A 24,946-nucleotide genomic window follows, 5' to 3' on the forward strand; every position below is an offset into this window, starting at 1 on the left:
CCCAGGTTTTTAACCCATGCGACGAGTCTGTGGGGTAGACATAATAGTTCCCCCATTTACAGATGAAGCCAGAGGAGGGAGCTCGGAAGGGGCCTCGCCAGTCACACGGTCAGCACGGGGCACAGCGGGGTGAGCCAGGTCTGCCCTGCACCACACTGGCTCCTGGGAAAGAGCGTTTGGGAAAGGAGACTCCACGGGGCAGGCGAGCGCGCCCCCACCCACCTCCGCTAGCGAGGCCTGAAGGCCCACCGAGCCCCTAGGAGGCCAGGCCCATCCAGCCTGTTCGACAGCTGCCCAGAGCCCCAGAAATCATCTAAATCATCACATTTTTCAAGGTACATATTTTATTTTTATAGCCTAGTGCAAGGCGAGCACGAACGTTTGTAATCCTATCGATACAGCATCGCGTGCTGCTTACTTGTCCTGATCGTGGGTGGGGCTGGCCTGGTGAGGGAGACGACACACATTTCTGTGATTTGGAGGCCCCTAAATCACATTAGCCTGGGGGTACAGTTCTCCTCAACACGTCATCACCAAAGCACAGGTAGTTTCTGTGCGTATAGGCTGAGTTGATGGTGTAGAAGTTTCTGAGTTCTGACTGTGCTTCTGAGCCTTTGGCCCAAGTCCTACCAGTCCCAAGGTTTTCCATGGCAACCAAAACAGTTACCAACTTGCCTTCACACTCCCTTCAACCCCAAGTCCTTTTTCTCCTACTGCCCACGGTCCCTGGGATGCACTGGGCCACACAGAGCAGGCCTGGCCGCTGAATTCTTTGGGGAGGACTGATGAAGACATGCCAGCATTTTCTCCATCACTGTCCAGCTTTCTAGCTCCAGTGTCATAGAAACATTGCTTGTAAGAAGCACTCAATGTAAGGAGAGCAGTTTCCTCCATCCTTGGTCACATCAGATTTAAAGGCACATCCCTCCCACCTCCTTAGTCTGCCACCAGCCTGTGGTGCCACACTGCCTGGGTGAGAGAGGAACTCTTAGGGCCGCCTCATCTCGACCTGGGAGAGTTCCTCACTAGCCCAGGCGCAGAGAACGGGGCTGGTCTCCCATTCATCCTCAGCCCCTCGCGGGCCCTCCCTGGGGCGAGGCGGATGTGTCCCACTGTCCCAGGAGGAGAGTCGGAAGCAGCCCCAGGGAGGGCTGCACTCTCCAGGGAACCCAGGACTCACACTGCAGACCATGAAGACGCGGCCTCAGTTACCCAAACACAACACTCCTGAGACAGGAGACGGGCTTTATAAAAGAGATGAGGAGACACCTTCTCTGCCCCTGGGCTGCCCCTCTGGCCTCAGGCTCTGCTCAGGGGCGGGGACCTCTCCCTACGGCCATCCTGCTCCTGAACCATCTACACGCTTCTCACTTACCTGGATGGTAAGTCCTGTCCCTAAGTGGCTCCCATCACTCCCACCGAGTTAGACTCCCGCTTGCAGCCTGCCTGCCTGTCCTCTCCAGCTGTCTCGGGAGCTCCGGGAGCCACGGACTCCTCCAGACCACCGCAAATGCCCCGCGTTCAGCTGGAGGCCATAGGCAGCACCCACAGCAACGAGGCAGAGAAGACCACTGCCATGAAGCAAGTCGGTGAGCTGGGCGAGGCCACGATAACAGTGTCCTCTGTGGCAGTAACTCAGAAGGTCTCTCTGGCAGAAGTGGGGGAAAGAATAAAATGGCCAGCTAGAGCTAGAAAAGTTTTTCTACAATAAAATCACACCTGGCATCTCTAGAGAGGGAGAGGGTAAGGTCACTGCCAATGCCGCATCTTGCAAAGGTCCCCTCAGAGCAGAGACTAAACCTGGGATGGCCCTTCCTCATCCCCGACGAGAATGAGCACAAGGCCGTGCCCAACGCGGGCGCCCCGGTGAGTCTGACAGCAGCAGTCCGTCTGGCGTCCGTGTAGCTCCCAGCACGGCGGCCTGGGCTGGTGACGGGAGAAAACACGTGTCCTGCCACAGCCCGGCTCCATCAGAAATTAAGAAAGGGGTTCTCAGCACCGGAAAGGATCCGAACGTGCGTTTAAAACATGCACCTTTTTTATGCGGAAGACTGTTTAAAAGGAGAAACCTCTCTCTCCTGCAGGCCCTCGGCAATTCCTTTTCATCCGTGTTTTGGCTGATGTCCTGAGGACACGCAGCTCCCAGCCGCAGCCTGTGGCTCTGAGGAGCTGTGTCCTCATCGCTGGGCTGGGCCTCAGGCGCTGTAAGGACAGGCCACTCCACTCTTTCCGTGGGTTTATCTGGTGTCAGCGGGAGTCAGTGCCATTTCGCCACTTGCAGATGGAGAGCGCTCCCGGGCTGACAGCTCACAGGTGAAAACCTTAAGGAGACAGACAGGCTTGGCAGAAGCTGTGAAGGTTTCACGTGGAGGCGAAGTCTCAAAGGTTTGAGCACCATCTTCTGGTCAGTTTTTGGCTTCTGAGGCCGACTTGCCTTTGAAAACATCATTGACTTCAGAATGAAGACCCCTGAGCTGACCAGCTCCAGCGATTTGCACATCACAACGAGGACACCCTGGAGGCAGGAGTATGGGTGGAGGGCCCAGACAGGCGCTCACTGCCTGCACAGGCCCTGGCCCACGAACATACTGGTCAGTGTTAAGGGCCCACCTCTGCCTTTCCAGCAGTGTGTGGTGGCAATAAAAGCCTGTCCCGTGACCAACGTGGACCCTTTATCCCTGCCTGCCCCTGGCGATGTGAAATGTGCTTGGAAAGGGGTAGGCTAGTCTTCTGCCACCTCGAGCTTGAAGGCCAGTGATCACATTGGGCACTGCCCTCTGCAGGGGGGCAAGCCCCGAGGTGGCAGGGAGCCTGCCTGTGTGTAAACACTGCACTAGCAGACCAACCTCCTGGCATGGAGGAAAGGAAGATAAATGCTAGTCATTCTCTCCAAATGGCGGGGACCTATATCCATCTAATTGCACTTCATAATGGACTCCACAACCCATTAATTATCAGATTACATGTTAGGAACGGAAATAAAAAGCCTGGTGCGATTCAGACTCCAAAGGATCCTTGACCTGCAGAAGCAGTGGCAGCCTGGAAGCGGCAGACAGCAGGCCAACACCCAGCGTGGAGGACGGTGGCAGGAGGCAGCGCCGGGGCGGTCACGGGCACTGCTCCACCTGGCGTGGGCTGTGAGCTCTATTACATGCTCCGGAGGGAGGGGCACGGCTCCAGGTCGGGCAGAAGGCAGGCGTTGACAGGGAAGGGGATTGGGCCACGGGGAAGGCCGAGGCTCAGCCTTCAGTACAGAGCACCGCGAAGCTCCCGGAGGGGCAGGGGCGGCTTTGCAGTCGATGGCCTCCACTGACCACGTCCAGCAGGAACTCTCCCAAGGCTTCGCGTGCGGAAGGCTGACGGCACTGCCCGGGTGGGAGTCCCAGGCAGAGGAGGCCTTGCTGTTCACAGGCTGCTCCTGTCCATGACCAGCAGCTGGGGGATGAGAGATGGGAGGAAGGGGCCAAGTGTGCTCAAGACTGGGGGCCCCTGGATGGTCCGTGGGTGCTTTTCTCTCATTCTTACGTGGGCAGAAGGCACTGACAGCACCTGCAGCCCCACACCTGCCATTCTGCGCAGAGGGCTGCGGGCTCCTGGCACCTCTCTGCTTGCCTGGTCACCAGCTCCTGCCCATGGCTTTCCAACTCTCTTTCAGAAGCTATGCTCTGCTGAGGGATGGACAGTGTCCCGGAGGCCACGGCCAGCCTGTGGGAGGGCGGTGGGTTGGCACTGTTGGTGCTGTGAGAACAATGACAAGTCTTCCATCTATTTTCCAGTGGGCTAAGATGCTCATCATGCAGGACAGCCAGGGACAGAGAGCAAAGGGCCCGCCGTGGAGCTTTCTCTCTGCTGCAAGCGCAGCCCCCTTCACCGATGGGCAGCCACTCATTTGGCCTCACCACAGATCAGGGTCACGGTCCCGTCCAGCAGATCCTCCACGGTCACCGCCACGAGCTCAGAGCTGGTCTGAGACGTCTGCGAGTCCGGCAACGTCACAAACACCTGCGATCCAGCAAGCTGGGTCTCCTCCAAAGTGATCACCTGCTCTGCTGAGGCGGCCGGCTCCGGGGTTTGGATCACCTGAAAGGAAAAGACCATGAGGCTCTGGGCAGGGTCCACCGTTAGCCCCCCCGAATTTACATGGTTTCCATCTCAGCTGTAATGATGATATTTATGTTTTCACCTGAGGAGAGCAATTACACGTGCCTAATGGGAAGAGGCAAATCTTACACACCAGTGATGCAAAAGAGAGGCAGGCAAACAATTTAAATAACCGTGTGTTAAATTGCTATAATTTAGCTCAGTATGCCATCTCAGGGCCCGGACTCTGATTACACACCAGCTCGGCTTCTCACACTGGGCCTTCCCGTCTTGACGATTACACTGCAGAGTAAGAGCCATGCGAAAGGAATGCGACGAAGGTGTCAGCTTCATGCTAGAACCACGGACACTGGAATGATTTGCCGACAGTGGTGTTTTTGGACCTGATCAGGCTAAGAGCCTCCCGTGGCTCCATGGCTACAGAGCGAGCGGATGAAGTGTGGCTTCTGTCAACTCACTCATTTGGTTCACCAGGCTGGCAGGCAGGCACCTTCCCACCCTCCACAAGCCACATACCCCTTCCACGTCGGCATCTGTTAAAGATGGCCTTCCTGTCGCAGGGAGAACTAGTCTGTGCTGAGTACACCCAGTTCCTGCTGGGACCTCATGCCCCTGCTATTTTAAGCCAGAGTGCCCACGGGGCATGGGTACCATGGCTCTTGAGAACAAGCTTAGAGTGGGGAGCTGGGCACTAGATAAAAGTGGGCAGCTGTGGGGCAGCCCAGCTCAGCCACGTCTCTGTGCTGCTGGGAGTGGAGAGACCAACTGTGATGAGCAACCAAAAATCGGCCGGAGAGTAGTTTTCAAGCCGTGTGTTCTTTCTCTTTCTCTCAGCAGTGGGCTCTCCCCGAGGCCATCGGACCAAGAATCCGAACAGGTGAGAACACTAAGAGCAGAGCCCTCTGGAATAAGGCAAGAGAGTCACCCAGAGGCCTGCCCCTTGCCTTGCCCTCGCACCCTGGAGGCTGTAGAACACGGCTCACAGATGGTGCCCCGGAGGCTGGACGGCTGTGCCATCAGCCTGCAGCTCCTCTCCAGGCCCCCCCAATCCCTGCCAGTACTCAGCGGGGAGCTGCTTTTCCTTTCTGCCCCCCTCTTGAAGAAGACGAGAAGAACAATGAAAGGGGGCGGGAGCAAGCTTGGCCTCAACACATATTAGGAGGTGCTTCCCACCCGGCAAAGGCGAAAGGCCCATGTGCCCACGTGTGTCTGCGCCAGCCAGAGGAGCTCTCGGGGTGAAGGAGCTCCCAACAAAGAGCTCCCCACCTCTCGAGGCTCCTGCAGCTCTCACCACATCCCACGGTGCCTCCCAAGAGGCGGGAAGTGCGTGAATCGGGAGAGCCGCCTAGGTGGTTCCGCTTTTGGAAATTCTTGTTCTCGGCTCCTGCTACTTAGGGGCATCTCGCATGTGGCCACCAGGACACTAGAACTTTCTGTTCTGTTTGGCAAGAAGTCCAGAGAGATTCTGACAGGACCTGTATCACTTACAGGACCTCTGAGAGCCCCAGAGAGAGAGGCTGGTGTTGGGAGGGAGAGACCCCTAGAGAAGCCTTAGGAACCCCATGCTAGCACCCCCGTGTCTGAGTCACCTGCACCACCTGCGAGGCTGCTGCCTGGGTCTCAGTGCCCGTCACCTTTGGGTGCTCCGATTCCAGGTGACCCTCCAGCTGGGCCTGGGAGGTGAAGAGCTCCCCACAGAGCTCACAGGGGAAGGTGCTCTCCGACTGCTTGAAGTGCTCCGTGGTGACGTGGTGCTGCAGTGCTCCGGGGAAGCGGAAGGTGGCTGCACAGTACAAGCACCTGAATGGCTGCGACCCTGGAGGCAGGAGACAAGGATGAGCTGTGGGTGAAACGGCTGAGAGACAAGGGCAGGGAGAGGAAGGTGCAGTGAGGAACACGCTCAAAGGCAGACCCGGGTTCTGTGGGCCTGAAGCCTCTGTGAACCACAGCTTCAGTAGCCTGGGTCCAGACTAAACCGCCTCTGCGGATGCCTGCTGTTCACTCAGCGGCAGGGAAGGTGCTGCCGACATTGTATGTCATCAATTCTAGGAAGCATGTATTAACATCTCTGAAATGGATTCAATGGCATTTAACGACACTACGGGTGCGGTGGCAGTCGGGCGTCACTGTCAGCGACTGCACGAAGAACATCGAAACCAGATGAAGTCCAGCACCAGGACCTGCACAGTGTGTGCCCAGGGCCTGGAAGAAAATTCCTAAGACAGGACCAGTGCATGTCTTTCACTGACTGGAACCCAAAGGCTTAGGAGAGAGGAGGCGAGGGGTGAGTTCTCAGACATCCCCTAAGCGGGAATGAAAAATAAACCAGTTTCCCATGGTGCTCAACAAACCATAGCCAGAGGCCTCACCACGTGCTCCACCCAGCACTCCCGACGGCAGTTTACCACCATGTGGAATAACACGCACGTTCGCACGTCAACAATCTGAGTTGAAAGCTACTCTGCGAAGCTGGAATCTGACCTTAATTTACTTCTTCTGTTTCCCTTTTTATATATACATAAGAATGCATAAAAATCTATATCAAATTAAGTCCAAAACAGCACTTAGAATAATTGGTAAGTTCTAAGTGACAAGGAAGCAGAGTTTAATTAGCAGCTGCTTTTCTTTCTTAATGGTTCATTCTTCTTAAAGGGTGCATCTTAAACTGGCATTTTAGATTTACTGAGACATAGCAGTAACAAGGACAATCCCAGGTCATGGTTACAGGATGCTGACTGCTGCCAGGCCCCTATGTGTATTTTGTCTACTGGCATATTCAATCCTTACCGTTACCTGATGAGGTAGGAATACACCTGTCCCCGTTTTATAGATGAGGAAACTGAGGCACAGGTAGCGAGGCTACTTGGCCTGGGTTGCACAGCTGTGAACAGTGGAGAGGAGTGTCTCCGCTGGGCAGGGCAGCTCAACCGCATCCCCGGGGCACTGACCTGAGTGCTGACACTTGATGTGAACTTGAAGCAAAGCTGGCGTGGGGAAGATCTCCTTACACTGCTCACATTCATGGAACTTCATATCTGCAAAGCACACAGGGAAGAACAAAAGGATGGCTCCCTATGGCTGGACAGTGACAGGGCTGGGGCGGGGGTGACGCCTAACACCGAGCAGGCACCTACCAAGTGCCAAGAACCTTCCACCTATGACATATCGTGCACTCTAGTGGTGAAGACGCCAGGTCTGGGTCCAGACGGCCTAGACCAGGGGTGGGCAAACTTTTTGACTCGAGGGCCACAATGGGTTCTTAAACTGGACTCAGAAGAAGGAGCTGCGGCCGTGTTTCCCGACGTTGCCATGTTAACACTGCTGCTGGTGAAGGAGCGGAGGGGAGAGCAAGAGAACCCTCTGCTCTTTCGGCTCCGCGGGCCGGATAGAACAGCCGAACGGGCCATAGTTTGCCCACGGCTGGCCTAGACACAGGTGGTTGTGAGGATTAAAGGACAAAATACACGTGGAGTGCTTAGCATAGTGCCCTGCACATAGGAAATGCTTCAGAATTGCTGGCTGTTGTGATTATCCCCAAATTCACCTGCAAAGTGGGTATTAATTACGGGCATTCTGAAGAGAAGGAAGCAGGCTCAGAAAGGAGAAGTCGCCTGACAAGGGCATGCAAGCTGATCAGTGCTGGTCAGGATTTCCCCCCAGGCCTGTCTGCACCAGAGCCGCCCTTGCTGTGTGCTGTGGCTGAGTGTAAGCTGGTAGCAGCTTACACTGCCCTCCATCTCTGGGTTGGAGAACTACTGCCACTCAGGCTGCTGTTACTGGGCACCAGGGAAGGCACCCTTCAGGGGTGCTGGGAGAACGAAGGTGATTACCATCGCACCCTACTCTAGCCCTGAGGTGGGGCTCGGGGTAAACCCAGGATCCACATCCCTAAGCCTCTCTGCTCCCCGCCTCTGCACCGCTCACCTGCGTGCTCTGTTTTGATGTGCTTCTTGTGTTCAATGGTGTTGGAAAAGGTTTTGTCACACGAGCTGCACTGGAGTGATGAGAACTTAGAAGATCGATGGTTCTGAGCAGCAAACACGTCAGGGTGGTGGGTCCGATTGTGGTACCACAGACCAGACAATTGCTGCAAAGAATTTGGCAAGGGTTCAGTTTCAGGATGTTCCAGCAAGCGGAGGGCTCATAAAGCCCTCATGCGAGAGGGAAACGGCTCTCATGTCAGCGGTGGGTCTGGACTTCCACTCGTCCCTGCCACCGAGTGCTGACCTGGCAGAGGCTAGTGTTGTGGGAAGAGGCACCACCACGGGGCAGGCTCAGCAGGACACTCACTCCTCACCACAAGCCCATGAGGGAGGAGTTAGAATCTTTTCTGTGAGGCGGAGGCTAAGGCACAGAGGGGTCAAATGACTTGCCCAGGGTCACACGATTAGTAAGTATCAGGAGCAAGATTCAAATCCTGGTGTCTGTTCTTCCCCCTGAGCTGTGTCTCACTGCTGCCCGGTGCCCAGGTGCAGAGGACCCCTCCTTCCTGGGTTCGGAGCAGCACCGGGACTCTCCCCACAATCCCACGGTTTCCTAGGGACCAAGCCCAGGCCTTCCTCAGCTCTGCACTGTAATGTCCCAGCACAAGGCTTGGTACGAAGTCAACATCCCAATCTCTGTGGAACGGCAATGGGCGGCTGGGCTTCTCTCCATAAGCTACATCTTACACAGGCCAGCAAGGACCTTCTCTTCCCTGTGCTCTTAGGTTTCCATACGTGTGGTTTCTTTTCAGTTCTCTATGGAGTTTCCCTTTAATTACATACCAAATTCTAAGGTAAAAAGCAGAGCCCTTCCCTGGGAGTTAAAAATAATTGTCCTAAACAAAATACTTCTAGGCAGCGTTACAGCCCGACTGCCATTCTCATGTCCCTCCACACTCGGGTCAACAGAGTCTAAAGAATGTGAGTGCCCTGGAGAAAGCAGCACCCAGGTCAGAGGGTGAGAACTCGGCTCATTTAGAGCCCCCCCGCCCCCCACCTCCCGTATTACTCCCACCAGATCACCTTAGAGAATCTGCATTAGTACAAGCTGCATCTTCATGAGAAGCAGCCAAGTCGACCCACCTGGAGACACGATGTGCTCCACAAACCAGACCAAGGGGAGAGAAGCCGAGGGACAGGGGCGAGCGCCCAGGGAACCTGCGGTCACCTGGTAGGCCTTGTTGCAGATCCCGCAGCTGAAGGGCTTCCCTCCAACGTGCGTCACCATGTGGCGCTCCAGCATGGAGGGGGCGCTGAAGATCTTCCCACACGTAGGGCAGGCGTGGTACTCCTTGGAGTGCACCTCGTGGATGTGCTTGCGGTGATCCTGCAGAGTGGAGAAGCTCATCCGGCACTTCTTGCAGTCATACGGATCTTCTATGTCTGGTTCCATGAGGGACGTCCATGAGGAAGGGGTGGGAAAAAACACAGGCAGTGGTCAGTGAGGTGTGGGTGGCCATGTGTGCACAGTTCCAGGTACAAGACTTTGTTTAGAGGTCATGCAAGGTCACAGGCTCCAAGGACCAGAAGTCAGTACAGTGATCACCTGACTATCCTAGCTTCATCCCAGGAGGTGGGATTCCTCCGCAGCTTCTGGATTAACCATCTCTGCAATCAAAAAGTTCCCGCAAGTCCTCACTTCACATCTTACAAGTTAAAGTCTGTTTTACTGCTTTGCAGGGTGTACTGCTCTCCCTGGCTTGTAGTGGGCATTTCTGTTTTCTACTTCTCCCTAGAGATTTCCGACATACTCCCCAGAGCATCACTATTTCCTTTGCTGTTAGTCGTATGAATGACAGGAGGAATGCTCCCTTGCTCCCCATTTTAGACTTGATAATAAAAACGCTTTCATAGGTAATGTTTAATGACACAGTGTGACAGGCATGTTCTCAGTGCCTTGTATATGTTAACCCACTTAATCCTTCCAACAACCCTGTGAGTAGGTTCTAGTCTCAGTCCTATTCTACAAAGGAGGGAAGTCACGGCTTAGAGAGTGCACAAGCAGGAAATGGCTGAAGTAGGTAACGACCCAGAGTGGGGCCCAGCTCTGGCAGAGTGAAAATTTGTTATGACTGTCACATGTCTGGGGCCTTGATTGGGGCCCAGCTCTGATAGAGTGACAATTCTGTTATGATTGTCAAATGTCTTCTCAAGGCCAGGTCTGTGCTGAATGCCCGTCAGTCACAGCCTCAGTACATACTGTGAAAGGTGTGCAGGTGGATGGAGAGGCCATTGGCCTGCCGGAAGCCCTTGCCACAGTCCCTGCAGACATAGGGCTTGTCCCCGGTGTGGGTCCTCACGTGGCGGGACAGCTCGATGGACTGGGCAAACACAGCATCACAGTACTGGCACGCGTACATTTTTCCTGGAAATACACATGCGTTTATTAGAGCCGGCACTAAACATGAGGCAATTTGCAATACGATGGGTGAGAGCCTGAGCCATCCCATCAGAGGATGCCTCATAAACACAGCTGATAAACAGCGGGTGTCAGTGTGGTCTCCCCGCTGAGGAACAAGGACAGAGCTCTCACCACACAGATTACCCATCTTTTAACCAGGCCACCACAAATATGGCAGAACTCATTCCACAGGCAGGAAACAGATATATCTGGGTGTCCAGAAACCCCCAAGTCTGGACCCCCTGAACGTATTCAGTATGGAACTGCAGCAGCCATTAAGGTGAGACTCAAAGCTTCTCCCCACTGGTTATAGTTATAAGTTACAAGTCACCTGGCTTCTCTATTTTCTCACTCTGACAAATGTTAGCCTCGTAAGACCCATTTTGGACTTTTAACCTCCTAAGCGGTAAGATGATACATTCTTGTTGTTTTAAGCCACTGTTTGTAATACACAGTTTGCATAAAACCAAAGCCCTTACCTTGGTGTATAAGACCCTGCAAGGTTGGCCTTTGGCGACCTCTCTGACCGCATCTCTCAGCACTCACTCGTTTATTCTGCTTCAGCCCCTTCTAGTTCCTTTGGTCTCTCAAACAGCTCAGCTCATTCCTGCGTGGGATGCTTTTCTCCTCAAGCTTCTGCTGGTTCCATCTCTCACTTCATTCAGGTTTCTACTCAATTCTCAGCTCTCAGAGGCCTTTTCTGATTAAATAAACAGGCCCCTCCCCACCCCTGTCCTCTTGCTGGTTACCCTGCCTTATTTCTCTTCACACAACGACCACTACCCGAATTTATATTACACACTTATTTGTTCATGGTCTGCTTTACCGAGAGGGGAGTATACAGGTACACTGTCCCCAGGGCCTGCAGCAGGGCTCAGTGTTTCCTGAGCGTCTTCCATCGCTAAGCAACGAAACAAAAAGACTAACAGCACTGCCCTCATAAAGCTTTCATTCTAACCGGGGAGACTCACTCTAAGCAATGACTAAGGAGGTAATATGTCACATGACGAGCACCATGGAGAAAAATAACGCGGGAACAGGGCTGGGTCCCTGAGATTCCACACGGGTGGTCAGGAGAAGTGAGGTGAAGAGCCTTCTCGGAGTTCTGAGCAGAGAGCGACAGGATATGGTTTAGTTTCAAAAGGACCACCCTGCCTGTGTACTGAGAGCACTGTCCGGGGGAGGGGGAGAGGAGAACAGTTAGGCTACGGCAATCCAGGCGAGATGCAGACAGCATTAGCACTTCCATATAAATGCTCCAAACTATGCAGAATCCTTGGAGAAGGCTCCTCCCCTCCAACCCGACCAGAAACCCCCACGTTCTCCTCCCGGATCTCCGGGTATTGTTGGGTATCACACCACCGGTGACTGCACTGTCACTCTCTCTACACTAGACACACGCTGAGCCACCAGCTCTGTGAGCAAAGGATCCAGCTTAGTCACTCAGCATCCGCCACTGCCCGATCCACAGTAGGTGCTCCACCAAGGCCTGTCCCATGCTCCAAGTCCACCTTAAAGTCCAGGGAATTCCTGGCTTTATGTAAATTCTGACTATAAAGTCACAGCACTGCGTTAGTCAGCCTCCCCTAAGAATCATTCACCAGAGCATTTACATGCCCGTGCACATGTGTTCCTAGTCCTCTGTGTGCCTAGAAATTTTACATTCTGTTCTGTTTTTAATCTTCTTGAGTTATAGATCCTAATTCCAAGTGGGTTTTCAGGCAGCTCACACAATTAAAGTGTCAGGAGAATGAAGAAATTCTTGCCCAGACAGTGTGGCTCAGTGGTTAAGCGGTGACCTATGAATCAGGTCATGGTTTGATTCCCAGTCAGGGCACGTGCCTGGGTTGTGGCTCAATCCCCATGTGGGGCGTGCAGGAGGCAGCTGATCAATGATTCCCTCTCATCATTGATGTTTCTATCCCTCTTTCCTTCTCCCTTCTTCTCTCTGAAATCAATAAAAACATAAAAAAACAAAAAATTCCCTATGCCTCACCTTCTGAGTGCTTCTTCTTGGTGTGGTAGGCCAGGGCCGAGGCCTGGGTGAAGGTCATGAGGCAGTGCTTGCACATGAACGGGCGGTCCCCAGTGTGGAGGCGGAGGTGGTTCTTCAGGGTAGAATTGGCTGCAAACTTTGCCCCACACTCTTCGCAGGAGAAAGGCTTCTCGTCAAAGTGCTCGGTCAGCTTGTGGTACTGCATGCCTGGGGAGGCCGGCCAGGGACCGGAGAGATACCAGTCATTGTGCCATGACGCTACCTCGTATCCAGTGTCAGGTACACCCCAACATGCCTCAGGCCAGGACTCATGAGGAAGCCCAGCATGAACCACGGACACCAGGTCATATTTGCTTTGACCTCACACGGCCATGCTGCCCATCTGCCCAGCACTCCGAAAGTCACCTCAGTCCCACTCATGGTTCCATCAGGCATGAAGGGTCCTAGGTTTTTCTTTCCTATCCTCTCTCTCCTTCTCTAAAACAGGACCCAGTCACTCAGAAAGAGTGAAACAAAACTCACTGTTATGTTTCATTAGGTTTACCCAACATCTGGGGCAAGGGAAAACAATTCTGACTATGTCCCCATGGCCTCTCTTTTTTATTATCCAGATTCAAGTGATGCATACAAGCCTAAGAGTCAGATATTAAAATAGTTGGTTATCATTATGAGTAACATCTACAATTTACTAAGTACTAACTTAAATGTAGGTACTGTACTAGGTGTTTAGCTATATTATCTTAAATCTTCATAACAATCTAAAAAAGTAGGTGGAATCAGGTTGCCTACTGATGGGGAAATTAAAGTTCAGAGAACAGATTCCAAAGCTCATGCTCTTCTCGAAACACCACCTGCCTCTGTAGGGACCTGCTGTTTTCTAAGCCCATCCCCGGCCCTGAATGCATACAACCGGGAGCCAGGCCTGGAGTCCAGACCACAGCATCCAGAATGCTCATGCCCAGTTACTTCGCCCTCCTGAACGTACCTGAGGCATGAGCAAATTCTCTTCCACAGAGGTCACAGGTCACTGGAAGCCTCTTTTTCTTCTTCTTGGGGACGTCAGCCTCTCCCCCTGCACCATGGGCCTCCAGCTGATGCTTCTCCAGCTCTTTCTTAGAATCCTTGGTCTCATTACACTCCTTACACTGCACCTGCTTGCTCTTGGCCACCCGGCAGCGCTTCATGTGCACCTTCAGGCGGCAGTAGAAATGGAAGCTCTTGTCACAGGCCTTACACACAAAGCTCTTCTTGGCAGAGTCAGGGGAGGCAGAAGTATCTTTCTCTTGTTCTGGCAAGGAACGAGCCTCCCCTTGGTCGTTCTGCTTCCGGGACTGGCAGTCTTCTTCAATGGGCTCAGCTGCCTTTGCAGCAGCTTTGTTGTTGGCTTCCAGGTGAAATTTATTACTCACCTTCCACCTGTCCTTCTCTCCATTTTCCTGAGTAAGGAAACCTGCATAGGAGAGAAATCTCAGGGCTCTAAGTTTCTCCTTTGCTCCCTAACTTTCCTTCTTAGAGGAGAATGCAGACTAATTGAGATCCTCAGAAAACTCTGAAACAATATCATCTTTACTTGATTATCACGAAGAGTATCATTTTGCATCTATGTCTATGACTTTTCTAAGTACTGAGAGCATGTAAAATCCTATATAATAAAAGCTTAGGTGGCGTCATGCCCTCGTGTGACGTTGTCACAAGATGGCCAGCAGAGGAGGGCAGTTGTGGGTGATCAGGCCAGCAGGGGAGGGCAGTTGGCAGGGACCAGGCCTGCAGGGGAGAGCAGTTGGCGGGGACCAGGCCTGCAGGGGAGGGCAGTTAGGGGCAACCAGGCTGGCAGGGGAGGGCATTTAGAGGCCACCAGGCCGGCAGGGGAGGACAGTTGGGGATGATCAGGACAGCAGGGGAGCAGGGGAGCAGTTAGGCATCAATCGGGCCAGCAGGGGAGCGGTTAGGGGCAATTAGGCAGACAGGAAGGCAGGTAAGCAGTTAGGAGCCAGCAGTGCCAGATTGTGAGAGGGATGTCCGATTGGAGAAGGTGCAGGCCAGGCTGAGGGATACCCCCACCCCCACCTCCCCATGCACGAATTTCGTGCACTAGGCCTCTAGTAAATAAGGTGGCTATGGATGAACTCTCACATGAACTGCTGCCTCTTCTCTCCAATATGGAAACCCCTGGGGGCCTGACAGGACCCTACCCACCCACCCACCCATTCCTCACCAGTGTGAGCTAACTCCTGCACGACAGGTTGCAGGCCTGGGAAGCAGCGGCGGGCGCTGCACAGGAGCTGACACATCTCAGTGGCCGACACCGATTTCTCTGTGGCTCTGCTCAGCACTGCTCGCAGGGAAGCTTCAGGGCTGGCTGTCTCAGAGGAGATGCTCAGAATCTAAATGAACACCACGAGACGAAGGTTTGCGGTTAGTATCAACTGATTTTCTACATGATTTGCAACTTAAAAAAGATAAAAGCTAATTTCAGGAAGGCATTGCTCCGTCTATAACAAGCTTACAATGCCTGTGATAAATGTAGTGGAGAGCCCTGTTTTCCAAAAAACATGGAAATTAACAAGTGAAAAAGGGAGGCACCTGGAAGGCAAATGTGCAGACACAAAAGGTGCAGCCAGGAAGCAGGAAGCATGTGCTATGAGAAATACCCTCTCAGTAACCAGGCGTCTCCCAAAAAACTTCTCAAGCTCTAATATTAAAAGACTGGACAACTGTAGGATTTGGTTGTTGGTGTTTCTGCCTTGAAGATCAAAATAATTTTTCATAATATATAATTGTTTCAATATCTGGAAGTAATTCTGCATGATCAGTGGCTTTACATTTTTAGATACTTAGATGCACCCTTTTAAACATCATTTTCTTTCATCAAGAAACTCGGCTTTTTAAAGAAAGGGGCTTTAAAGAGGCCAAGAACATTCTTTCAAAGCCATCCTCTTTCAGAATGTGAGAGCTATCAGCAGAAAGAGTCGTACACTGAGAAAATAAAGCAAAACCATCCACAGATGGCCAAACGGAATTTTCATTTTGGAAGATATTTTATTTCTGCTCTTTTCAAGTCTCTCTAAATAAGCCTGCTGTCCCTGGAGGCAGGCAGGAGACTCATTAGTGAGGCTCAACTGATCAGCTGCAGAAGCCCCGTCTCTGAAGTGTGTGGCGCCGGGAGAGTCTAACAGACGGACCTTCCCTCTGAAGCCCACAGAAACGTGTGCCACCTTCCTCCCCTTGAGAGTCAGACTAAGGGAGGCGGGCACCTGTGTGGACAGTGAGAAACCAGCCCTCTGCACACCGCTCATGCCCACGTGGATCAAAAGGCACTACGGTGAACTTGTGTTTAATTTTGTTCCTTTATACGTCTTCCCACTCCAGATACACCTGATCCTGGGTGGACACCCACGAATTCTCCCCGAGTCCCCACCTGGTTTTTCTGGGATGCTGGCCACACTGAGAAGCCTTACAGAAAATGAGTTGGCACTATTTGCTACCCCATATGGGCAAAAGCTTTGTTCTACCTATGTGTATCTTGGCTCTTTCTAGAAGCCAGAATGGAGCACATAAGACCATTTAAGTTTCCTTCCTCTAAAACAGTGGTTCTCAACCTTCTGGCCCTTTAAATACAGTTCCTCATGTTGTGACTCAACCATAAAATTATTTTCGTTGCTACTTCATAACTGTAATGTTGCTACTGTTATGAATCGTAATGTAAATATCTGATATGCAGGATGGTCTTAGGCGACCCCTGTGAAAGGGTCATTCGACCGCCAAAGGGGTCGCGACCCACAGGTTGAGAACCGCTGCTCTAAAAGAAGTTGCTTCTTAAAACATGTTAGAGAGCAGTATCATGGCTCCCTTGGAGTTTGCCGAGGTTTAGACAAATGGAATAAATCTAGTAGGTTTGTCACATGAACCTGGTTTGCACTCTGCTACGTCTCTGAGCAGCTGGAGCAACCCAGACAAGCTACTGAACCCTGGGAGCCTCAGTTCCCTTATCTGTGGACTGGGGATGACATCATCTCCCACGGAGAGCAGAAGAGGTGTGACTGGCAGAGGCTCGGCACACAGCAGGCACTCTGCAGAAGTTGGTTCCTCCCCAGGAGTGAGGCGGTCCCAGGCACTGACTCTCCGAACAGCGTGTTTTTAATTCCCACCACACCTCTCTCACAGCCTCCGCCAGGCGCTCTTCCTCTGAGGTCAAGCCCTTGAGTTCAAGCGTGTGCTGGATGGCCTCCAGGATCACTGTGCGGTGCCTCAGGATGGTTCGTAAGGCGGCACTTTCTGGGGTGGTCACTGGAAGAAAGGGGGTTGAGAACCATTAGTAAACGATGAGCACCGTTCTGGGCTCTGAAATTCTCTTAACCTTTTCTCAACTCAACTCTTCATAATGAGAATACACGTCACTTGTCTCCCAGCTAGGGGTGGGCAAGGAAAATGGCACTCAGAGTATAATTCCCAATATAAGCTTAGAATACTTACTGCATCTTTTATGTTAAAAGGTTTGTATCCTGAAACAAAATGACTCATCCTTATTTCTAAAGGGAGGGCTGTGGAGGCTGCCATAAGAGAGCTCCTGCTATTGGCTGACAGTAACTTCTAGTGGGGACGGTCACGAGCAGGTCGGGTCCTACCTGCCCGGAAGAAAGCGCCGGCGCCCGGCTCCCTTTGCATTTCCTCCATGAGCGGGCTCAGCGGGCAGGCCTTTGTCTCCTGAACCAGCAGCAGCAGCTGCCACACGGCTGTCGCGGAGAGAGTCTGCTTTTCTAGAACTGCTGACATCAAAGAACTGAAACCACCCGAACCAGAGTCACGTTTCACCAGCGTCTCCATGACCTTCAAGAGGCAGCACAAACACACGCGTGAGGGGCTTCCTGGCCACTGCGTCCCGGGGCCTGTGCCTATGGGAGGAGTTTCTCAGCACCTTCACTCTCTACCTGAGAGGTTCTGTACATAACGAAGTTCTTCATGCCTCCTGTTGAGGGCCTCCCCTGTTACTGCAGAAATTACAGCTAACCTACTTGTCACGCCGCCTCAGGAACGGAGTCACCTTCTATTTCTCCTCTACTGACCCCTTAGCATTTCTCAACATGGCTGTGTGTGTATATTCATATAAAATATAAATACCTTCAAAAAATTCATCTTTTCCTCTACTTTCTCATTTTACACCCCCTCCCCCGACCCCTCTCTTACCTCTCTTTCTCCAGGGGCTAAACTCTTCAGGTGCGGGATCATGTTTAATAACATCTGGTTGTCTGTGAAAATCTCAGAGAGGTTTTCGTGATACCGTCTCAATAGCTCAGTCCCGTAATCTTCAGGGCTCGCTTGCACTGTAAGGATATTAGCAAAACAATAATGTTCGGTAGAACACGGCTCCTTGGGGGCTTCTCCTGTGGAGGACCAGGGAGTTAAATGAGAGAGGAGGAGAGAAGTCAGCACAAGGGCACAGTCTCCTCTGGAGAGGAGCTCAGCTCCTGGCTTAGGCCTCGTGCATGTGCTCATGCTCCGATGTCCTTCAGTCTACACTCCATCACTCGGTGTGCAGGGTCACAGACCATTAAGCCTTTGAAGTTAGTGCCCCGTGGCAGAAGCTAGCGACTGCTCAGTGGGCTGGGGGAGGGAGTGGGGTGAGAAGGGAGTAATTAGAAGGCTTCACCTGTAACAGATTCAGATGAACAGATTCAAGGGGTGTTGCTTATCAAGGCTGAGGTAGAGGATCCATGTGGTGGTCAAAACACAGGCAGGCATGAGCCAAGGCTGTGGTAGTGAAGCTGACCCACCGTTCTGTTTACATGCCCCTTGAGCCAATTTGCTAGATGCTCTCTTTTAAGAGGTCATATTTATTTGAAAATAAAGGAAAATCAACACCACCAGGCATTTCCATTAGCTTTGCTGATATTTAAAAATTTATTCTCCTTTTTGGTCCAATAATTCTGCTTCTGGGGATCAAGGTATTGTCACTGTATAACTTGTGGTGGTTGTGACAATGAAGACAATAACGAATATTTATTTATGAGTGCCTATTATATGCTAGGCACTGTGCTAAATGTTTTACATATATAATCTCATGGTAGCCACAAAAACGAATGTGACAGGTATCTTTCTTATCTTTATTTCACAGGGGAGAGAATGAGGTTCAGAAAGCTTAAGTCTCTAGCTCAGGGTCACAGCTACAAAATGAGTAGTCTTGACAGTCTTAACCATTATGCTACATGTGTACCCAAACAAGGGCATGAATATCATATCCATCCTTATGAATGGAAACTACCTAGCCTTAAAAAACAGGACTATAGGGAGGTTTTTGTAATGGGGGAGAATGTTTATATTATACTGTTAACTGAGAAAAATTATACCGTTTGGTAGAGTATCTCAACACTGTACAAATAATTGACAGATTAAAATATGACAATGTGTAAATATTGATATAATCAAATCGTAGGGTTTTAGGGTTTTTCTTTATTTTTAAAACTGTTCAAGTCTGTATAAGTATATATTACTTTTAAAAGCTAGAAAAAAAAGTTCTCACTTCCCAAATATGCTTTTTCTGAAAACCATCTAGTTTCCAGTGCTCTAAGACAGGGGAGAACTGGCGAGAGTGGGTGTTTTTCTAAGGATGGAATATGGACTCACTGCCCCGAACTGAATGGACAGGAGAGGGCTGCTGGAACCAAACAGTACTCAGTGGGAATGGGGAAGTCAAGATTTGAGTTTTTACTGCTCACATTTGTCAACATGATGTGTCAAAATCGTGAGCCTTGTGAGCCCATTTGATGACACGTGACATCCTGGGAAAGCCACACCTGAAGAAACCCTGCACCACTGGAACATCATGAGGGAGCTTAAGAGAAAAGAATGACTCTCAGATTCCAGATCTTAACTCCAGCAATATTAGGATCACTGATTTGTGACAGCTAGTTCCTGTTTTGCAATGGCATTTCTTAACATTATCTTGCTCCCCAGCATGGCACTAAAGCATGTTTAAGTTTTAATTTTTTGTAGGAGCGGTTCCAGTCCAGAGAGCCAGCAATTAACAATACCTGGGGTGCTCGGCAAAGGGGCTAGTTTCTGCAAATTCTCCAGCAGGAGGCCCAAGTCCGGGAACGCCATTTTCACAGCCTGAAGGACTTTTACCAAACTCTCCGCAGTCAGGGTCCTCTCCTCAGACATTCTGTGCAACAACTTTTCTATTGTCTCCTTGGGTATTCCGCTCTCACAGCAATTCAGAATCACCTGCGGTGGCGAGCAATCAACCAGACACCAGTTACTGGCAATTCTAGAAGTCTCTGTCGCACCACTGGAAAAGCCAGCCGGCTGGTATCACCAGATGCCCTGTCTCCAGGCCCTCCCTCTGCTGCTCTCTGGTGTTACTTTTGTCAAAGTCTCTTCCTTATTCTGCTTCAATAAAAATCCAAAGAATTCTCCCAACAAATAGCTCTATGAAAACCAATCTTTCTCAGTGGCAGGTGTGTGTACATTCTTTGCCTCCAACAGTTTGCATTTTGTGAAAATATTCTTCCACTGGGCCTACATGGCAGAGCAAGTAGCTTACATCTAATCTGATTCTTTAGATTCAGTTTGTTCAGACACCAAGACTGAGAAACAGATTGGCAATTAATTAATACAGTTACAGCGTTTTTCAATTTCTGGTTAGTAAAGTACACGACAGTGTATAAGTTGCAATTTTAATGCAATTCTATTATTTTACTTCCTTTTACTTTATTTGTATAGCATTTTGAATACCCAGATAATTTATATATTAGTCTGTGCCCTTCAAAATAAGACTTAAAGTACATTTTTTGGATTAGTTTTTGGTGGATTCTTTGCTGTCTATCCTTCTCATTCCCAACCACCTCATATTCCAGCTCCATTCATCACCCATATCTTCATCTGTTCTTCCTGTTAAAGTGTGTTCTGAGTCAAGCGTGCACGGGGCCCAAGCAAAAGGATGAAAAATCAAACAGATGACATCTATCTTACAGATATTTTCTATTACAACAGAACTGTTTTCTGATGGATTTACAACTCAATATGCATAACTTGGCTCTTATGGAACTGATAATGCAGGGGATTATTTCAGTATGTAATCTACAGGTTCACAGTAACTAAATTTTGAGCTTTCCTTTGGGATAGTACCAGATCTCAGGAGAAACCGTCCAGCATCATTCACAGCAGCACACCAGCGTATGCTACCATCAAATTAATTCCCAGTTTAAAATAATTAATTTTGCTATAAAAACAAATTGGTTTGCCCTACCTGGTTTGGCTCAGTGGATAGAGTATCAGCCTGCAGACTGAAGAGTCCTGGGTAAGATACTGGTCAAGGGCACATGCCTGGGTTGTGGGCTTGATCCCCAGTGGGGGGTGTGCAGGAGGCAGCCGATCAATGATTCTCTCTCATCATTGATGTTTCTATCTCTCTCTCCCTCTCTGAAATCAGTAAGAATATACTTTAAAAAATTGGTTTTATATATGTGAAAGGAAAATTTATATTATATACATTAAATAGATATATTATAAATAAGTTGTCATATTCCTTGCCAGTACACCACATAGTCATTCTCTTTAAGGTCTAATGCAGTGATGGTGAACCTTTTGAGCTCGGTGTGTCAGCATTTTGAAAAACCCTAACTTAACTCTGGTGCCGTGTCACATATAGAAATTTTTTGATATTTGCAACCATAGTAAAACAAAGACATATTTTTGATATTTATTTTATATATTTAAATGCCATTTAACAAGGAAAAATCAACCAAAAAAATGAGTTCGCGTGTCACCTCTGACACGTGTGTCATAGGTTCGCCATTACTGGTCTAATGTATCTTAGATTTCTACTAAATGAATCATAATTTAAAGTTTAAGGGCTTGTATCTAAAACCCATATTGATTTCAGTGCTATCACTTTATTTCGAAGCAATAACCTGGTACACAATGAGGAAACCAGTTACTTTAAGAGTAGGAATGGGTTTTCAAGCCAGATAGGCCTAGTTTGAACCCCAGGTCTAAAATTTATTGCCTATGTGAGCTTGGGCAAGATATTTCATTCTTTGAACCTTATTTTCCTCATATGCAAAAAAGGTAAGTGTATCACCTCTTGCACCATCCTTAAACGACGTCTAGAATGAAGTTGCTGTTTGGAGAGCCTAGCATAACCCCTAGGACATCTGTGATTGTGAATAAATGACAGTAGCTACTGGTATTATTAGCAGCAGTATGCACAGTGGCTAAGAGAATGTGCTTTGTTGAGAAGTCTGGGTTCCAGTACTGGCTACAAGCAGCTGTGACTTTGGGTGAGCTGTTTAACCTTCTTAAGCGCCTGTTTCTTCATCTTTAAAATTAGGGTAATATCCATAGCTTCATAAAGTTGCTGTGAAGGTAGAGTTTATAAACTTAAAAGGTGCTCAGCATACTTCTTGGCACACAGCAAGCAGTAAGTACATGGCAGCTATATGATTACTGTTTTTGTATGTCTCCAATCCTGAAGATATTCCTATTCCCATTTCTTGCAGAACCCGAGATACATACAGGTAAGGGCCATGGTGCCTGTGATTGGCATCATTCCATAGCAGAAAAAAGCTCTGAAGGCCTGCGTGCAGGTTTCACGTGATGTAAAACACTGTAGCTATTTGCTGTTGTTTTTTTAAAATATATTTTATTGATTTTTTACAGAGAAGAAGGGAGAAGGACAGAGAGTTAGAAACATAGATGAGAGAGAAACATCGATCAGCTGCCTCCTGCACACCCCCTACTGGGGATGTGCCTGCAAGCAAGGTACATGCCCTTGACAGGAATCGAACGAACCTGGGACCCTTCAGTCCACAGGCTGATGCTCTAGCCACTGAGCCAAACCATTTAGGGTCACTGCGGCTATTTGATCAACATTCACCTCTACACACCTACTTTATTATTTTGCTTCAATCTTCGTGAAAAGGAGTAGCTTAATGAGGCTCTGGTGGAACCCCAATCCTAAGAAGTGTTTTTTGTAATTTATTACTAATTTAAGTTCTTCTGCTTCAGCCCTTTCTGTCAAGTTAACTGAAAATGACAGAAGAAAATGACAGCATGGTCTGCCGTGCAGCACACAATGAGGCTGAGTTTGGGCTCTCCCTATCAATGCTGTTTTACCAAGATAATGAAACAGTTCGGAGGACACATCCAATCCAGCTATTAAGGAAAAGGTTTGAATGAGTAATCGAATGGAATCACTAAGGGTATCAGGTGCCTCTAGCATAAGCAACTTACTTTGAGTGCCAGAAATTATACTTAATCTGAAGTCTAAGGATAAAACAGGGGTTTAATTTTAATATTATTTTGTGTATGTATTATCTTTTTCTAAGAAGTTTAAAGAAGTTAAAATTTTAAACATATAAATAATTTGCAAAACACAATTTTGAGATTAAAGATTATTCCCATTTTATATGAAACATTAGCAATACAAGATTACTGAGAAAAAGAAACTCTAGAATCCAGTCTCACTATTCATCCAGTGCTTAGCCATCACACCAGTGATTCGTAAATACTTTCTCCCCTAAACATTTAAGCCATTTCCCACAAAGAATTGATGCCACAAAAGTTCTCTGTTCCTATTGCTTCCTTCCAGACATAAAAATATTTTTAGCACAAAGTTGAAATCAATAACACCACCAAATACAGTTATCTAGTTGACTTGAGAAGTCATGCCAGCAGTTGTATGAGGATTTTAGTAGCTGGCTGGTGGGAGAGTAAATCGGTATAACCTTCCTGAAGGGCAACTGACAACATATACCAAGCACTTGAAAAATTTTATACTATTTCAAAATCCCACTTCCTAAAATTATTCTAAGGAAAGGATTTCAGAAGTATGCAAGATTATGTGCCAGGGGGTTCTCTGAAACATCATTTACAACAGCAAAATATTGGGAGCAAATGCCCAACAATAAAGAATTAATGAATTATGGTATGTCCATTAGACAGTACAATACAGCTACCAAAATCCATACTGAAGTAAGGAGAGGTAGTCACAATACATTAAACAAAACAGTTAAAAAACTGTCTGATAACCCCGTGCAAGGAGACTCAGATGAGAAAAGAGGAGCACACACTAGGCAGGGTTAGCAGCACTCGTCTCTGAGTGATGGGATGGCGGGATATTTGAATTTTTTCCTTTCTTTTCTTTTTTCCCCGTTTTCTACAGATGAACAGTATATCATTTCTTTAAAGAGGAAAAAGTGTCATAATAATTACAAATATACCTAGACACTTCAATTCTTGGGACAACTATTTTATAACAAAAACTCACTGATCAGAGCAGGAATATCCATCCACTGTACACCTACCCATTTAATGTACAACTACAATGCACAAGGCCGTTGCTGCAAGGATACAGAGGCATGAATCAAGAACCTGAACTTCAAGGGGCTTACTATGTAGTATGTACAAAAATACTGCAAGGCAAAAACTGCTACAGGCCGCAAAAGAAGTTTAAAAACACACAGTGCTTTATAAATTCAGAAGGGAGGAGAGACACTCGACAGTTACCCTTTTCTCAGTGCCGGGCAGGAATTCCTCTGTGGCTGTTTCCAGGAACTCCATAATAGGTCTCAGCTGGGTTACACACTGGATCAGGTCCTCTTTGTGTTCTAGTAACAGAGCGGACAAGGTCTTTCCCGCTCCTGTGCTCCCTGGGGAGAAAGAGTTAGAGACGCACAGGAGAAGCCGGTCAATTTGAAGAAAATGACAGCATGGTTTGTCAAGAGAGATCTAACAGAATAGCAAAGTGATTCTCGGCCTATTCCGAGGACCCAAATGCAGAATCTCGCTTTTTGGAGAGGAAAATACTTTATTATTCTGTTTAAATTGTATGAAAGGAAAAGTGTTTCATTTATCTGTCGAAACACAAAGCCGCAGAGCCAGCCAGAGGTTAACTTCTGGTTGGCAAGGCCACTGCTTTGTACCAAACCCCAATGAGACAAGCTGCAGCCTTTAAAAGTGCTGTCAGCGAACCAGCTCATCACCCTGGGCTCTTCACATCGAGGAGGGTGTGTGGCTTTTTGAAGGGCAGAGAACACTGATGGCAGTCTCCAACCTCAAGGTGTCAGACTAGTGTAGCACACAAGGGGAGAGAACTGGAGTCTCCAATTTAGCTTGTACATATTTAACATGCAGCTTCCGGAGTTACCTGTATAATTTACGTGAAAATCACTTAACAATAGCTAGGCCACTGAAGAAATGAGTCACTGGAGCAAACTTCATAGCATCTGCCCAGAATAACACTGGGCGACCCAGGTGGATGGGTTTCTCCTACCTCCTGGCTGCACGGCTTCCCCATCCTCTGGCTTTCCACCTGACAGTGCTGTCTTCACTGCAGGATTAGCATCCTGGTACAGCCTCAGCAGGGACACAACAGTCGGAACATCCAGGCTCTCATCTCTTACTTTATCCAGGATTCTCTGGAATGCTGAATGTCCTTCTGCACCCACAAGACATCCCATCATGGTC

General features: G+C 49.2%; 1 protein-coding gene across 1 annotated transcript in view; it reads right to left on the bottom strand.

Annotated features, from left to right (window-relative positions):
- Window positions 1-331: 331 nt before the first annotated feature.
- ZBTB40 (zinc finger and BTB domain containing 40) overlaps window positions 332-24,946 on the bottom strand; it is a gene marked incomplete at its 5' end in the record, with an annotated part of 32,780 nt that continues 8,165 nt past the window's right edge. Inside the window, 15 exons of the mRNA XM_081085515.1 lie at window positions 332-4,080; window positions 5,691-5,917; window positions 7,050-7,136; window positions 8,026-8,188; window positions 9,253-9,467; window positions 10,285-10,449; window positions 12,482-12,688; window positions 13,467-13,931; window positions 14,697-14,865; window positions 16,635-16,768; window positions 17,107-17,308; window positions 17,666-17,802; window positions 19,510-19,702; window positions 23,987-24,129; window positions 24,753-24,945. Of these exons, the coding sequence (XP_080941641.1) occupies window positions 3,886-4,080; window positions 5,691-5,917; window positions 7,050-7,136; window positions 8,026-8,188; window positions 9,253-9,467; window positions 10,285-10,449; window positions 12,482-12,688; window positions 13,467-13,931; window positions 14,697-14,865; window positions 16,635-16,768; window positions 17,107-17,308; window positions 17,666-17,802; window positions 19,510-19,702; window positions 23,987-24,129; window positions 24,753-24,945 (2,895 nt within the window). The 3' untranslated portion in view covers window positions 332-3,885. The remainder of the gene's footprint in view (window positions 4,081-5,690; window positions 5,918-7,049; window positions 7,137-8,025; window positions 8,189-9,252; window positions 9,468-10,284; window positions 10,450-12,481; window positions 12,689-13,466; window positions 13,932-14,696; window positions 14,866-16,634; window positions 16,769-17,106; window positions 17,309-17,665; window positions 17,803-19,509; window positions 19,703-23,986; window positions 24,130-24,752; window position 24,946) is intronic.

Source organism: Myotis nattereri (assembly GCF_964212035.1).
Source record: "Myotis nattereri genome assembly, chromosome: 3".
Lineage (NCBI taxonomy): Eukaryota > Metazoa > Chordata > Mammalia > Chiroptera > Vespertilionidae > Myotis > Myotis nattereri.